This window comes from Uloborus diversus, chromosome 3 (genome assembly GCF_026930045.1).
Source record: "Uloborus diversus isolate 005 chromosome 3, Udiv.v.3.1, whole genome shotgun sequence".
NCBI lineage: Eukaryota > Metazoa > Arthropoda > Arachnida > Araneae > Uloboridae > Uloborus > Uloborus diversus.
In genome coordinates, this window is record NC_072733.1 from 154547774 (window position 1) to 154565800 (window position 18027).

General features: G+C 31.4%; 1 protein-coding gene across 1 annotated transcript in view; it reads left to right on the forward strand.

Annotated features, from left to right (window-relative positions):
* The first annotated feature begins 2287 nt into the window (after positions 1 to 2287).
* The window catches only part of LOC129219002 (uncharacterized), a 32511-nt gene continuing 16771 nt past the window's right edge, over positions 2288 to 18027 (forward strand). Inside the window, exons 1-2 of the mRNA XM_054853321.1 lie at positions 2288 to 2410; positions 17062 to 17133. Coding sequence (XP_054709296.1) covers positions 2288 to 2410; positions 17062 to 17133 — 195 coding nt within the window. The remainder of the gene's footprint in view (positions 2411 to 17061; positions 17134 to 18027) is intronic.

Here is an 18027-nt window from a genome sequence, read left to right on the forward strand (position 1 = left end):
TCGATCGGAAAAAATTTCTGGCAGAATCTACAACTTATCATCTAATTTGGCAATTTTTGTCAAATGAAAATCTCAAAGCTTTCAACTTCAATTTTTTTCTTAAAAACCATCTTTTTTGTCCGTGGGTACAACACCCCGTTCACCCCGCGGACAGGTGCCTTTGTACCCATGGACATAAAAATATATATATATAAATCGGTCTGAGGAACTCAATTATACTCAATACATTTTTATAGTCATTTTATATTGAAATGTTTCAAACATACATTGAAAATAACATTAAATAAAATATCCAACAGAAATTAAACTTTGAAAATTAATCGAAGGCTTTTTCCCTTTTTTTTTAATTTTCCTTAATTTTTAACATCAGTGAACTCTTTAAAAAAATTATTACTCTCAAGAGAGTGAATGATGTTATGAATAATTAATATGATTTTAAACAAAACAATAACTAGATTCATGATATTATGGCTCTCTTTGTACCTACATAATAACCTCAATGTATATGGAAATTGAAACCTTTAACCAAAATTAACCCATTATAAAAGAACTCAGTTTAGATTAAACCAACAAAAATCTGTGAAAGTCGAGTTCAAATAAAAACAGGTGGATTGACGGTCTGTAGAACCTACAACAGGTGGGGGTTACTTCAACACTATATCTTCAAGCCCTACTTCAAATTCATTATCATTGTTGAAAGCAAATTTCGGACATTGATGACAAGGCACCATTTTGAGGTACTTCACATTATAAGAAGACTCACGTGTGACCCAAGGAGACAAAAAATTGCCGTCCGTGGGTGCATATAGTTACGTGTCCTTGGGTAAAAAGGTACGCCATTTTGGTTTTGCAAGCCAGTCACATCGACAGGACCACAGTTTTACAACATTGAAAATCAGAAACAAAACCTTCACAATATAGGGAATCATGGCACCTACAACAAAAATGAATAATAAAATCCACGACGAACGATAAAAAAAAAGAAATTGCTCATGTTTTTTTTTTTTTTTACTTAGATCCTATTAAAACCGAAAAAATGTGATATAATCTTAATTATTCGTTTGATGGCGTTGAAACTTCCTGGGGTACTGGAGAGGTCTGTGACACACATGTTGAACCCCAATTAGGATCTCTCTCTCCACGATACCCAGAATTTCCCGACCAACGTCCATAGGTACAACCGTCTGTGGGTACAGCAGCTTCCTCTATATCTGAAAGTCTTTGAAGATTGGAATTCAAAAATGCAAATTACAGTTTTATTTCGAAAATGCAGTAGAGAAATTCTTTTACTAATCGCAGTCAACACTTTTACATCTAAATATGTTTTCGAATGCAAAGAATTGTAAGTGTTGTTGTGTGACAAAGAAAAAAAAAGGATGAAAACGTACATTCTAATATATTTATATAGTTAGCAATGCGAACTGTGATGCATTGAACTCAGTAATTAAGATACAAGTCAATCTTGCTGTTTACAATTAGAAAATTATAAATAAAATAAATTTGGTGATTTCTAGAAAAATGCTGAACTGAAGTTTAGCAGTAGCCCTACGTATAAGTGCGGAATGTTGAAGAAAAATTGTGAAAGATGTGTTTCTAAATGTGTGCTTCCGAAAAATGATAATGGAGAACAATAACAAAAATAATCATTTTTAAACAAATAAAGAGATCAATCAAATAAAATGGCCAAAGTTTCAATTATTTTTCCTTTTTTCAACATTTTTTTCTATAGAGGTCAATGCCGTAAAATGAAAGAATAACTATTAGTTTTATATGAAATTAATAAATAAATCACAAACAAGTTTATAGTTTGATCGTTGATGAAACATGCATTTTCTTATAATGACTGAAAAACTTGTAATATAAATGTAATTTACTATAAATATGCGAAGATGACTTCTAGGAAAAGTACGGTTGGTTTACGTAACCTACTTTGCATGATTTAATGGAAAAACCACAAAATTCCTCAAAAGAGAAGAGACCCAGAGATAAATAGCGCTAATAGAACAGCAAAGGATATACACGATGAAGACAAATTGTTCCGAGAGCAGTGGAGCAGAACATCCCGTTGGAACTTTGTTGGCTCCATGGTATCCATAGTGATGCACGTGCCCGGAAAACAGAATGGTCAACAGGGCCATCTAGCAATTGTTAAGCCAAACTCTTGTTTCATCAGAGATTTAACGTCTCTAAGCAACCCGAAAGGCAATGGAGCCTTTGGCCCACTTTCGAGGGCTCGCTGACCAGATGGTCCCTGGAGAGAAGGTCCCGTGGCAGCCATCAGTACTGGATGAAATTCTTTCAAATCCCTCTGGAACCTGCCTATCCAATGGCTTTTCAAGCCGTAACTGAACCACCCTCTGCCTCTCCCAAGTGGCAAGGATTTGGTATCAACAAGTACAGAGACGTCCAGGTAAGTGAACTATTATGTAATTCATTGGTTACAACTTCCGTGTTGCAGGAGAAATTTTATCTTCTTTTAGGGAGGGTCAATTTTGAGTTACCATAGCTCTCCATTTTGCCAGATGGATTTGTCTGAAAACGTGATATTTAATATTACTGGCGAGAAGATGAGGAAGAACTGGAAGTATTAAGGATTGTTATACCAGTATATTTCAAACAATTTTGATTTTTAACACGTAACCACAGGAAATCAATTATTTTAAAAGCTGTTACTCTATATGAAAATTTGAATATTAAAAAAAAAAAGCTTTCTTGCAAGATCAAACACCTTATTTTTAAAAGAATCTATTGCTTGAAAGGATTTCTTCAGTGAGAATTTGTTGCTCATTGTATGCTTATGAATGATGTTGAAGAAGACCGACAGATGAGATTAACGATTCAAAATGCATTAATGCGTAACTACAGGGATGTCATTAAGCATTAAAAATATTACGCTTTTAGTGCAAAGAAAACAAGTTCCTGACTAGTTTCCCCACAAAAAAAAATTGACCAAAAAAAAAAAGGTCTCCGAGGCATGTCAAGTGTGTGCCAAAGAATAAGTCAGTGAATGTTTCACTGGCGAGAAGATGAGGAAGAACTGGAAGTATTAAGGATTGTTATACCAGTATATTTCAAACAATTTTGATTTTTAGCACGTAACCACAGGAAATCAATTATTTTAAAAGCTGTTACTCTATATGAAAATTTGAATATTAAAAAAAAAAGCTTTCTTGCAAGATCAAACACCTTATTTTTAAAAGAACCCATTGTTTGAAAGGATTTCTTCAGTGAGAATTTGTTGCTCATTGTATGCTTATGAATGATGCTGAAGAAGACCGACAGATGAGATTAACGATTCAAAATGCATTAATGCGTAACTATAGGGGTGTCATTAAGCATTAAAAATATTATGCTTTTAGTGTAAAGAAAACAAGTTCCTGACTAGTTTCCCCACAGAAAAAAATTGACCAAAAAAAAAAAAAAAAAGGTCTCCGAAGCATGTCAAGTGTGTGCCAAAGAATAAGTCAGTGAATGTTTTTCATGGAATTTTTAATGTTACATCAGGATTACTTAATGTGATTTTCATCGACGTTAATCAAAATATACTGTCAAACCATGACTATACCTTTGTTTTCATTTTGCAAAACACCATGTGCACTGGATACCACAAGAAGGTCGTCATTACCAAATTTAAGGAATGAGGTGAGCAGCTTTTCATTTCTATGACTTGAAAGTATTTAGTTATTGTGCAAGTTTTAACGGTTGGTTTAAAAAAAAATTCATCTGAATAATATCTTTTTCTAGTGATATTTCAGGCAAGGTCAGAAATTCAAACCTCGTTTGAAATATTGATAAAGTTGAAGTTATTCAATGTTGATATGGTAACGCTATAAAATGTAATGTTTTTATCTTAGACTTCAAGAAATAAAATTGAGAGAACTCTTCAGTGTGAGGAATCTTTCTTTCCAACGACAAAGAAGCTATAAATTTTCTTGGAAAAATGTCACAGACGCAGATATATAGATGGTTAACCCTGTGATTTTCTAACAGAACACGATGAAAGTGATTGAAGACTTCCGGCTCCAGAACTATTTATCGATTTCTTCTTTTTCAGATCTTGTCAAACACTTTCATGAAAGATTTGCCTTCAAAGTTTTTTTGGCCTCGTTTGGAAAAAAAAAGAAGTAACTTTTCAATAATATGCGCTTTATCAGCCTTAAAGAGTGCTACATTTGAAAATTTCATAACTACATGATGTATGAAAAAGTTTAGAGGTTAATTATTAAAACTGAAAAATTTCGGTAATGAATTGTTAATCTGAAATTTAATTCTATTTTTTCAGTTGTCTCATCAGGAAAAATTTAGTATGATGTAACGAAAAATTAAAAAAAAAAATGTCTCCTTCTAATGTCGTTTACGTTTAGCATATAAATATTTAGTACTTGACTTTAAAAATATCGAACTGGAATGTTTAAAACATATTTTAGGCTATTGAACAAATTTCTTGTCAGGCTTTGGCTTATTTGACCATATGAAATACTTCCTTTGAATAAGAGCAAAAATGAACTTCAAAATAGATTTAAAAGACATTGTGGATTCATAACCAACCTTTCACTGAAAAAAGAATTCAGAGATTTGACTGATTGAACCTACCGTTTCTGATGATTTTTTTTACAGTTCAAATGAACAAATAAATAAAAGGAATAAACACAACGACTTTCAATGAATATTTTTTAATTGTCACTTGTTTAAATTAGACTTCTCTTTTTTGGTGTACCTTGGCTTCAGTTATCTGAACTGAATTTCGGAAGAGTCATGAAATAAGAGTTCATTTTAATGTAATACGAAATAGAAATTATGATAGTTTCTGCTACGAATTTGACGTTCTGGATTTGAAACAAAAGTAAGGATAAAACTGCTTCCAAGAAGATATTTTTGAAAACTTTTCAAACTATGATTTGACTCACATTTATATCCTGCCCATGATGAAAACAAGTATAGTTCTAATGAAATGTTTCAGGATTACGTGGTACATTTTCAGAATGGGAATTATGCTATCAAAAAGAAATATGATTGCATTAATGCCACCAAAGAATATAAATGTAAGATTTTTTTTTTCAATTTGCACATATTTATCCTTAATTGAATTTTTCTTTAAAGGTTAAAATATTATTATATATTGAGAGAATTATAATTTTCTTCATAGGACTTTTTCTATTCAAAACATAAATACAATGTTTTCCCTTTTATCTGGCAAACAATTTACCTTAAAATGCACACGTTTCACAAAAGGGTGAAATGTAATTACTTATTTACATGCGATTCATAAAAACATCTATTTGTTTCTTTGCATTAACCGTTTCCTACAATCTTCACTGAGGTTAATAATCTTGCCTCTAAAATTTTAAAATGTCTTAAATGTTGCAAACAGTAAGTGTAGAGATTTAATTTCTACTAAAATAAAATCTTCAGCTGGTAATTTATAATTAAAAATAACATATTTGTAAGGTTTAAAGAGTGACGTAATAAGAGTTAATTTCAGGTAAAAGCCGGTACGGAGTACAACCTTTTCCTATGCTCGCTTTTGAGTTCGAGCATAGGACGAAAGGCCATCCTAAGTGAAGAAAAAAGAGGAAAATCCTATCTCTTAAAGGTACGTTTTACGGAATTAGCCTTACCACATATCCTCTTTTACTATGTGTACACTACAGGAATCGCTTGCGCACTTTAATATTTCCAGCGAATAATACTGCAGTATCTTGTTTCATAATTCAAAATGTCAATTTTCAAATATCTCAGGATTAATTGTTAGACCTGGTTGCACGTACATGCACGGGTGTCACCCGGGACGGTAATTTTTGGTCCCTTTTCCCAGTCAAAGAGTAATTTTAATGTTTTGTCTAATAATGATGTTTGTCTTAATTACTTGCGTGGGTTTGAATCCATTTACCAACTAAATATTTTGCCTAACTAACCAAACAATCAGTCTATCTGTTTTCATACGGAAACTAAAGTCAACTGAATGCACTTTTTTATAAAAGATTTTTAACTGCCAATTTTCATTTTAGGTACTAAATAATTTTTAGTCGACCGAAAATAAAATATGAATGAATAACAATTCAAAGCTCACAGAAATGCTACATTTTAAGCTTTACACCAGCCTACGATATACAGGGTTTGGACAAAACAATGTGAGCAGTTTAAGGCATTGAAAAAAATATAACTTAAAAAGTATTCAGATAATGATTTAAAACTTTCCCCATAAAAAAAAGAGAAAACTCAAACTTCGTTTAAAAAATCTCTTATTTGGGAAGATTGGAATTACACGACGACGGTGTAAAATGCTGCAAGTTCAACTGCACATGCCCCGAAACTAACTATATTTGGTAATATTCAGATTAAAAAAAAAAAAAACCTCTTATAGAAAAAAAAACATTGAATGATTGAAAATTTTAAATTACACTATCCGATGCTTGTGGTTCCACAGACAGCAATTTTTACGCCTTCATATTTCAGAGGGTTAGATTTGGAAAAAAACCCTAACTTTGAGAATGCCTAACAGGTCAATTTCTCAACTTGATGATTTTCAGAAGGCTTTTGCATCTCACTAATTTCCATATTTCTCTGCATTTGACTTGAATCTCTTTATATTATTTACACCAGGTTTTTAGAGGTGTCCTTAAATCAAGGTTTGACTTCATATTTGTTTCATTGAAATTCACGAAAATTGGAGAAATATATGAGAATTAACTTTGAGTTCCCGTAAAGAACAAATATTTAACATTTTTTTTTCTTTGCGAAAATACATTTAGATCTTGTTTTATTAAGTTTACCAACTTGCAAAATATACAGAATATGTAATTTTTTAAGCGCAATTGCTTGTTATTTGCATAAAATTGAAGTTCTGTTACGTAGAGTTTTGCTTTTGGGAAAATGATGTTGATTTCGTATTTTGTAGTAGGTATTCGTTTTAAATAAATTTTTCACTCCAAAAGAATAATTTCTAAAAATCGCTTTTTTGAGTATAAATGTGAAAAAGTACTCATAAAAAGCAATCGCGTAAGTTTTTTTTTTGATATGCTGAAGGATATCGTGCAGATTTGATCAATTATGAAAACAGACTTTCTTTTATAAATAGCATTAATTCAACATTTGCTAATACTGTTTTAGAAATGAAGCAGTTTCAGTATAATTGCATTTTCAAATCATTTTGACACTTTCAAACAGGAGTCTGAAGCTGTTAAAACTTGTTTATCACTACACTCAAACCTGCTTTTGTGAGCTCTTTTTTTATGTGATTTTTGTGCCATTTTTTTGTGCGAATTTTTTTGTGCGATTTTTTTTTTTTTTTTATTTTGTGCAGTGTATGAAACTTTCAATCAGATTGAGACTCAATTGACGAAATTCTTTATAAAGAGAGTGGTTCTTTTAATGCAATTTTTTTATGCGGTCTCTTATCTACCGCACAAAAACAGGTTTGAGTACTTTAGTCATTTTTTGCTGTATTGTGTTATTGTTTGTTATTTGTAATTACTTTAGACATTTTGTTAATATCAAAGATAGAGTATTAAAACTACTAGTGGTAAATATCTATTTTGAACATGAAAGGAGAAGGTTGAATGGTATTTACTAATACATTTAAAAACTATTATTTCAACATTTTACTTCATAGTTGTTATGACATAAAAGGTATTACATTATAAAGTAGTTGCATAATTTTTTCATGAACCGCACGGAATAGATGCTGCAAATGATATAGTGCATTCGTGAAAAAAAAGTTTGAATAAATGTTAAAAAAATTATTTCCCAAAAGAGTTATTCAAAGATAATAATTGAAGAAAAAAAGAATATCCAATCACACGTGCTGTTTTTCCTCAATTTTTAAGCTTTAGTTAGAGAATGCAAGAAATACATAATTTTTTGATACCTGAAGAAATGCTGCAGTGAAATTGTCGACAATGTGAAAAAACAAAAGTTCGAAAGTCTGAAGTCGAAGAAGACACAATGCATAGCAAAATTGTTGTATTTTTTTCGGTAAAAACCTTTAAAAATATTTCTTTTTTATAACTCAACTAGAGTTCAGTCTTTTCATTTTAGAATTGGCCTCGAGGCTTTTATGCTTTTTCTTTTGTTTTTGAAAACTCAAAAGTCCCCTTCTACAGCGGAGTTTGTTTTCTTCCAGTATTGACATTTCAGAGCATATATAAAAACTTTTCTTTTTACCAAACAAATGTCAAAACCTCTTAAATGTCTTGTACGGAAAAAACAACGAATTACTTACAAAAATTCAGTAGAAGTACGTTATTATTTTTTCTTTGCAAAAGCAAGGACTGTTTTGAAATTGTTTTGTCATTTTTTGCAATTTTCCCGTTCTTTTGTGAATTTTAAGGAATTAAATAAAATATAATTCAAAACAAAGGCGAAATACTTTTTAAGTAACGTTCATCGGCTAGGGGAAAAAAAGTGCGTCACGGGACGCTCGGCAGAAGTGAGCTTTCATAGGATTAAATTATTATCATTATTTAATCCTATGAAAGTAACAATTGGTTTATGGTAGCTATAATAAGCAACGAAATTTTTGCATTGTATGTTATCTAAAAATCTTGCAAAGACTGCATCAAGTACAGTTACGTGACTTGTAGTGACTTCTTCTGGCTTATTAATCATTTGTAATTGTAATTTGGATTGTAGAAACGATAGTAAATTTTTAGCTCGATCAGAAGCAAAATTAACATTAAAATCTTCGGTTAAAATTAAAGGAATTGTATAATAATCTTCATTAACAAAGCAGAACCTTCTTGTGTATAATTTAAAACCTGTTTAATAAATTGAATAATACTTGAAATACTTTTGTTTGGATATATATATATATATATATATATATATATATATATATATATATATATATATATATATATATATATATATATATATATATATATATATATATATATATATATATATATATATATATATATATATATATATATTGGCACTAATAATTTGTTGTTTTGCTTCAATGAGACATTCTGCTATACACATATCGCCAATATCGTTTTGTATAGCCGTATTAGAGCATTAAAGCTTGTAGCATTATTAACATGTAATCCTATATTTGGGGTGACAATATTTATGCAATCAAGATCATTCTGATAAACTGCTACGTCTCCTGCTCTTACATTTTGACGCTTTAATTGCACAATACGTTTAAAAGATTAAATAATTTTAGTATCATCATTTTCAAGCCATGCTTCACATAATAATATTTCGTTTATCAGAAAAAACACTCAAACTTACGAAGCATTTTAGATTTTACTCTGTGATGAACAAATTAAATTTTTATATATTATTTTTGTTTTCTTGGCCGTTCCCAACCCCCGCGTTGCGGAGTCTGCGGGGATGAAGTTCGTTTAAAATACACTGGTGTGCAAAAATTAAGGACGAGACGGTTTTTTCAATATAACTTTGTACAACACTTTCCAAATCAACACATTTAATACCGTAAGATCCCCAATACGTAAGGACATGTGTAATGTAAGCAACACTTACTAAAAGAGAAATCAGAGGGATAAAAAGAAGCCTTATTGAAAAAGTAGCATGGAGCGCAATGCGACTGAAGGCCGAAACATCCCTGTGTTGGGTGTCCACCAGCAAGAAACATCCGGTCTTTAGTAGGGGATCTGATGATCTCTTCCGACTGCTAGACAGGTTTCACAGCGTCTGCCCATGCTGAGAATGAGGGTGTCAATGATTTGTTGAGGCATTGCTGCCCATTCGTCTTGCAGCGCCAATCGAAGCTCCCGAATCTTTACTGGTGGTAAGGTACGAGCTGCCAAGCGTCTGCTTAGAAAATCCCATACATGCTCGATGGGATTGAGATCCGGTGATCGTGCCGGCCAATTCATACGCTCAATAATCTCACTCTCTAAGAGCTGTTCGGCAGCTACTGTGCGATGACATGGTGCATTGTCGTCCATGAAAAGGAACTGCGGACCCATAGCGCCTCCAAAAAGACGCACATATGGAAGAAGAATCTCGTTACAATAACGGGTCCCCTTGACTGAACCTGCGTCGAAGATGTGAAGGTCTGTACGACTACCAAGCATGATGCCTCCCCAAACGAGAACGTCGCGACCTCCATACCTGTCCCTTTCAATGATGTTCGAGGGATGATTGCGGCTTCCCCGCTCTCTCCAGATGAGTATGCGATGAGAATCGCTACTCAGACTGAATCTGCTCTCATCTGTAAAGAGTACTCGTCCCCATTCATTGTCTCTCCAATTCCAGTGTTCCCGGCACCACAGAGAACGCCTTCTCCGATGGGCAGGCGTTAGAGGTACACACCGTATAGGGCGTCGTGCAAACAGACCACCACCGTGCAGTCTTCTGGCCACGGTAAAACGCGATATCGGTCGTCCAGTCGCTTGTGTCGTGTGTCTAGCGATTTATCTTGCTGTCTGCCGCCTGTTTCTTCTGGCCTGTAAGACAATATACCGGTCATCTGCGGGTGTGGTTCCTCGTGGACGACCACTACTAAACCCCCGGATAGCTGTTCCTGTAGCTTGAAATTGTCTCCAAAGTAGTGAAACGATGCTGTGAGCAATTCCAAACTCTGCAGCCACACTTGTCACAATGCGGCCTTTCTCCAACTTCCCAATGATTCGACCTCAGGTAAAAGCATCCAGATGTCGTCTAACAGATTGATTATTCGCCATTTCTCGCTGAGACAGCAACTCGGCGTGATTTTAACTGCTATACGGCGTGCAATCTCTTTGCCAGAAATACTGATCTTACACCGACAGCATGCTTTATACTACTCAGACACTCCCCCATTACGTCTGCCTGCATATCTGCGCATGTGCTACTGTACATCACCTTACTTAATCTCCTGATTGGTCTTTATGTCCGCTCTGCCTCTTCGTTCTGCTGATATGCTAATTTTTCGACTTCGTCCTTAATTTTTGCACACCAGTGTATTTACACCTTATCACAGTTCAAAACCGTAAATGAAGCGAGATCTTTTTAGTATAACCAATCGCAAAAATGTTTCTGGTTTGAAAATAAATTTAAAGATTAAATGCTGTTTTAAAATGTTAATTGTAAATAAATGTTATCACCATAAACAAACCACAAGGTTAAGCTTAAATCTGAAACGATAAAATTGACGTATTATTACGACCAGGTTAGGATCTATATTTTGCCCCCCCCCCCTGCAAAAATCACCAGGGACTCTAACCGCACACTTTATTGGATCCCCCTCTCCAAATAACTAACTTTTTAACGAGTGATTGTTTTAAAGTTAAAGTCAGTTTAGATTTTATTCTATAATGCACAAATTAAATGTTTATTTATTATTTTTTGTTTTCTCGGCCATTCCCAATCCCCGAATTACGGAGTCTGCGGGGATGAAGTTCATTTGAAATATGTACACTTTATCACAGTTCAAAACCCTAAATGAAGTGAAATGTTTTTAGTATAACTAATCGCAAAAATGTTTTTGTTTTGAAAATAAATTTAAAGATTAGATGCGGTTTTGAATAGATATCGTTTACAATGTTATTGGTCTTATATTGTATTGTTAAACTCACGTTTCGTTAGGAGATTGCGTTATGTTGCGACGATCATCCATCTTCTGTTAGTTTCATTACTTTTTCTGCTATCAGTTAAAGCTTAAAGCTGACCCAAAGAGTAAAGAAACAGAATTTCCTCGAGCATACGCGCTTCGGTCTTATGCGCGAACGAAAGGAATGCTGGACGAGAGTTGCGCCGTTACGCGTTATGTTACAAATCGGTTTACCCTCCCATAAGAAGTTATCACTTCAAAAAAAAAAAAAAAAAACTTTCCACTTATATTAGTGGTTACTGGGCTTGAAATTATTATTTTTTTTCTTAACATGAATCAATTTTGTACAGAAAGCGCTTACTCAAAATTATTTTAGGATTTTTTACCAAATTTTTCGTCCCCTTAATTTAAAATTTACAACAGATGCCGATTGGACGTTTATGTAAAATTTAAATTTTTCAACATGAATGATGATTGCTTAAGGACATGATAATTGAAAACTGTTTCATGATTCAATATAAGTGCATTATTATTTTTTCTTTGCAAAAACAAGGACTGTTTTGATATTGTTTTGTCACTTTTTGCAACTTCCCCGTTCTTTTGTGAATTTCAAGGCAAAAAATAAAACTTAATTCAAAACAAAGGCGAAATACTTTTTAAATAAAGTTTATCGGCTAGAAAAAAAACTTTCCACTTATATTAGTGGCTACTGGGTTTGATATTATTATAAATTTTTTTTAAACACAAATCAATTTTGTACAGAAAGTACTTACTCAAAATTATTTTACGATTTTTTGCCAATGTTTTGATCCACTTAATTTAAGCTTTCGATATGCTGATAGGGTGTTTTTGTAAAACTTCAATTTTTCAACACAAATAAGGGTTGCTTTAAGGGCATGACAATTGAGAACATTTTCATGATTTATTCCATTTATTTATTTGTTCATTTGATGTTTTCATTCACTGCACTCATGTTCATTAAACAAGAAAAGTACGGTAAATGTTCATTGCTAAGTTTTTCCATTCATAAAAACATTCAGCTCTTTGCAAATTTATTTACTATCGAAAGTTTTCCAGTGAAATATTACTATTATGCTTTATTACTTATATACTTTTACTTATATGTATTTACTATTACACGTTACATATAAAACGAAATAAAGCCCCTCCTGTTTTGAAATATTTCCAAATTTAAAACGTAAATGCTTACCTTATAAAACCTTAATGTAATTTAGTGAAATAAAACTGTTTTGATGAAATAAACTGAGAGGGCGTTTAAGTAAAAACAGATTTCATTCTTTCACATAGGTCCATTCTAATTCACAATAATGGAATACAATTTTTTTTTTCATTATTAAAAAAACTTTCTAGAGTTATAACAAACTGAAATATTGAATAATGTAAAGAACATCAGAAAATAAAGACGACAAAAATGTCCTAAGAATTAATGCATATTCACGGTTAACTTTTCACTCCACACATCATAACCCTTTATTTCCCATTTATTACATCGCATATTTTAAATGTAGTTTTATGCAATCCTTCGTTTATTCAACTGAAGTGCAGTTTATACGTTTTATTTTGGTTCGCGTTTGTTATTTCGACAGAAATACATAAATGACGTCAAAAATTACGCAGTTTTCCGGCATTTTTAGAAAGCATTCTTTTAACTCGGTTCATTTTCTTTTTCTTTCATTTATGGTATTCGGAATATGAACTGGTGAGGGGAAGGGAAGGCACCGTATGTTTTCCTGATGAATGTTTCGCTGATGGTAATACAGTAAAACCTGTAAAGTTGACCACCCTTATAAGTTGATCAATTGTCTCAGTTGACCGCTATTTTCAGGCACAGAATTAGAGATCTATATTGTATTATCATATAGTCATCCTCTATAAGTTGACCACCTGTTTAAGTTGACCACTAAAGTAGTGCACAGCAAGTGATCAACTTACACAGGTTTCACTTTACCTACGTATTTACATCTGATATATTTACTTAAAAAAATCTTTCCACAATAGTATTCATATAAAAAGAGCTAATGTTTATTTTTTAGAATATGTATCCCTACAGGGAAAAATATATTTAATCTTATTATAATTTTAAATACGGAGGACAGAGACATAGTTTTATTTCAGCTTTTCGATAAAAATCCATATTTGAACGTCTTCGTATTGTGTCCGGATAGGTATTTTAAATATTGGCCCCGTTGAATACAAATCTTAACTTTACGATGAATACAATTTCTGCAATAGCTGTTAGCTATTGCACTAATTGAGCTTTAGTTGGTGTTCTAACTGTAGTTTGTTAAGTCTAAGAATGTTACTTACAATGCTTTGAATCCCAAATCTACAATTTATCTTCATCTTCTATTAAGTTATAAATAAATGTTCTTTTATCTCAGCTTTCTCGCACAATATCATGGATGTATCATCAATATTGCTATAGAACGTTTAAGAAAACTTAATAATGTTGAATACAATAAATAAAAAGTTCTATGAAACATTATATCAGTTAGAAAGAAATAAAATGTAAGAGCAAGGTTTTTTCAGCAGAAGAAAAATATAATCCTAGTTTCCAACTTCTGAAATGCGTAAAAATTTATAATGCTTTTTGCTCCATTTTTCTTCATAAATTTAAATTAAATCAAAAGCATTATATCATCCTGTTTAAGGAGGAATGGAAAGATTGTCTCAAATCGAAATATAAGTTGGCTCAAAATTTAGAATGATAAGTCTCTTTATTTAACAGTAAAAAATAAGAAATCCATTTCTTGTTTTTTACGCATTAATGATTTTACGAACTAATGGTTTTTTAATGGTTTAGTTTTTATTAATCTTTTTTTATGAAAGACGTAAGCGGTTTTAACTAAAACTACTTTCTATTCTACTTCTTTTTAGAAAAAAATTCTTTCAAAATTTTCAGCGCTGTGTTTCAAAGAGCATTTTTTCTTTCTTTTTTTTTTTGAAAAATACATTTTTAGATAACTATTTTTTACTGAGATAGATACGTCGCAGTAAGTTTCCAAAGAGATTTTTCCAAGGAATAAATTTTAAACCCAAAAAAAGTATAGTTGTCAAAGGGATGATAAGACGTAAAAGTATTAATCACAAGCTATTCTTCAACTGTATGAAATCTTTCTTTTTTTGCATCAACATTACATAAATATTCAAAATATATGGGTGCCTTTTAGTTCCGGAGTACGTTTTCATTATGTGCTTGAAAGAGGAAAAAATTTATAGGTCGAAATGAATAATGCAACTCATTTATTCTGGTAGGTTCCGCGCCTAATAACTTAAAAGCGCCAGAATATTTGATGCGTAAACGCTTCATAGACTATTCTATTTGACCTCAATTTTATATTTGACACGTTGTGAAATACTAAAAAAGAATAAACGCATAGACATTGTTGTTAATTGTTTTCTCCGTGATTGATTATTCGGATTCAAAGGTGTTTCGGGATTCATAACATAGTAAAAGAGGTGATAGGAATTATATCACAATGGCGTCGTTTGAAGGTAAACCGCAGGGGGTTCTACTAAAATGAGTTTTTGAGGTATTTGAAGAAATGCGTTTTTGATCACCCAGTATTAAAATGTTAGAATTTGACGCCCTTTTTGTGCTTTCTTGCCGGAGAAAACCAAATAAGCAAGTTTAAACACAGAAGCTCAGGTAAAATAGATGACAAATAAATAAATAAATAAATAAATAAATGAATAAATAAATAAAAAGCAAAAAATTTGCAGACACTGCTGCTTATTAGGACAGAACAAGTCACAATTTGAATTTTGACACATTGTAACATTTTGTCTCGTTATAATATTAGACACCTCGTTGCAATTTTTGAACGTTATGAATTACGAATACGAAATAAAAAAGCATTGTTAATTGTTTTATCTCTAATTGATTTTTCAGAGTTAAAGCTGTTTCGTGATTCATCATTCTAGGTATCACAGCAGTAAAGTATTTGTAGTTTTTGACAAGAACAGAAAAGTTAGAAATATTTCGGCCATGGGGATGCAGAAAACTAGTTTTCGTTTTTTTTTTTTTTTTTTTAATTTTAAGGCTGATATTTTTCGTTTTAAAAACCAACGACTGTTGGTTTTCATTGCTAAATTTAAAAAGATGTTTTGAATAGTTGTTGACAAATGGTGAGGAAATAGCAGAAGGGGTATTACTTGAGGTGATATTTGTAGGGCAAAAATATTTTATTTTAATCGGAATAAAATGGAAGGGACTAAGACTTTTGAACAGGGATTTTTTTTCCTTGGAAAAGTAGTTTTCTGCATAACGTAAAATAATCCCCATCCCTTTCTCCACATATATCAATGAATGTAGATGCATAGGGTGTGTGTTTGTGTGTGTGTATGTTACCTATACACATCCAGTTTAAGGCGGATCTTTGTCAAATTTAGCACAGAGGTTCTTTGATGTGTGCTTAAGAATTCACATAGGTTTTTTTCGTTCCTATGAGAGACGAAACTCTTCTTAAGGGTTCTTAAGTCAGAAAATCCGTGAAACGGAATGTTTACGCTCATTAGTAACTATGACTGAATGTTTGAAACTTAAAGACATCCAAAGAGGTCTAAATTTAAATTTTGTGTCATAAAACTGCTCTTTTCTGCACATTGACGGGAAATTTAACACTATTTTTTTCTTTTATTTAAGCCTGGTTGTTAAGCATGCGTCACTTGAGTCAACTTTTATTTTCGAGGTAGAACGTGCACCGCAGCTAGTCTACTAATAAAACTGTAGACTTTCTTTGTTTCTGTTATGAATACCTGAAAAAATTGACTATTCAAAATTTCATTTATTATTAGATAAGCTTGAGATGATTGTGCTGAGTGTATTTATCATATTTTCATTTTTTTTAAACTGTTTCAGGCATAAATATGATTTTTCATTTTTTTAAAAATCAAGCATTGCTTAATAATGCTGGTACATAATCCAAATAATTGTCTATAAATTTTCAACGAAATGCAATATACATTTAAAAGCAGTGTATTTCATTAAATTAGTAATTGAAAGAAATTTAAAGCATTTCATTAAAATAATGACTCTAAACAAATTTAAAAAATATTCTAGAGAAAACAATTTTTCTTTATTTATTTTCTTTTCATTTTATTATTTAAAAATCTCTCTTCAAAGATATTTCTAAATTTTATTATTTCATTTATTTTTGACTTTTCCATTATATCCTCTTCAAGGATAAACTATTTTGCTCATGAAACAGCATGAAATGACATTAAAATTAAAAACATTAGCGGTAAAATTATCAGAAAGTTGAAAGCAAATTAATGGTCTTGAACTGGGGGAAAAAGGACAGATGTACAAGAGTGATGTGATAAACAATAGTTTACAAATGACTTATTTTAAAAGTTTTCAACACTATTTAGTCAGATTTAAATACACTCATCTAAGCAAAAGTTGCTTTTTCCTAGGATTGTGAGCTTGAATAATTTCTGTTGTTAAAAATATTGTTGAATTGGAAGTATTTAAGATGCTTGTCATACTGATTACTTTAAACTCGTGATGTCTTTTTAATTTTTTTTAATTTCAGGCATTGTCCGCCATGAGGGATACACCATCAATGGTTCAGAAACTTTTAGAAGAGGAAAGAGAGGCTGTAAAGGTGATAAAGTTTGCACTTTTACAAGAACAGCTTTTGTATTGATAAATATGTATCTGAAATACTTATATACGCTTTTCGAATATTTTAAATTAAATGGTGTAAAAACATTACAAATTATAATTTAGTACACGTTTAAACAATGATAAATTCAATCTTTAGTAAAAGTAAGTTTGTAAAAGTTTTAGCGATTTGGTTCCAATGTTAGAAAATTATTTATTTTCTGAACTATTTTACCCAAGGCAATGTCATTTATTTGAATTAAAGTTCAGTATTGAATAAAGAAAGACCTCAAACTAATTTTGCAATTTCAAGTTAAAGGCACAGACAATAAATGAAAATTTAAAAGCTGCTAAATTTAAGTTCAATAGAAAAAACCTTTTTAAATAATTACGGTATGCCTTTAATTTTAACTAATTAGCATTCAATAATTACTTAAATGAACCTGAGTGCATTTATAAATTTACTGTTATATAAAAAGGAAAGAAAAACCAATATAGCTATTAAGTTTGATGTTGTGATCATTTTATTTTGAAATATCCCCCATTTTATCTATGCTAATTTAATTATTTCGCTTAGTCTTTCTTTTTTTTAATATGAATTGAGCTGAAAAGTTCCTTTATTATTGTGAATTCTTTATTTTAGTCTAATTGGAAAAATGACTAGTTATGGACATAGTTATGGGTTTTAAATGGATTGTTGTTGAACTTGGATCTTGTAGAAAGAAAAAATTAATTCTCATGATATTAGAACATAGAAATTGCACTTTTATAGCGGTGAAATTTTTATTTACTATCAGATATGATTGGTCTATTTTTTGACAGAAATTATAGAAAACACTTCTTTTACCTGTTATAGTCATGCTCGTTTAGTTATAGTTATTCTAAAATCTAGTAA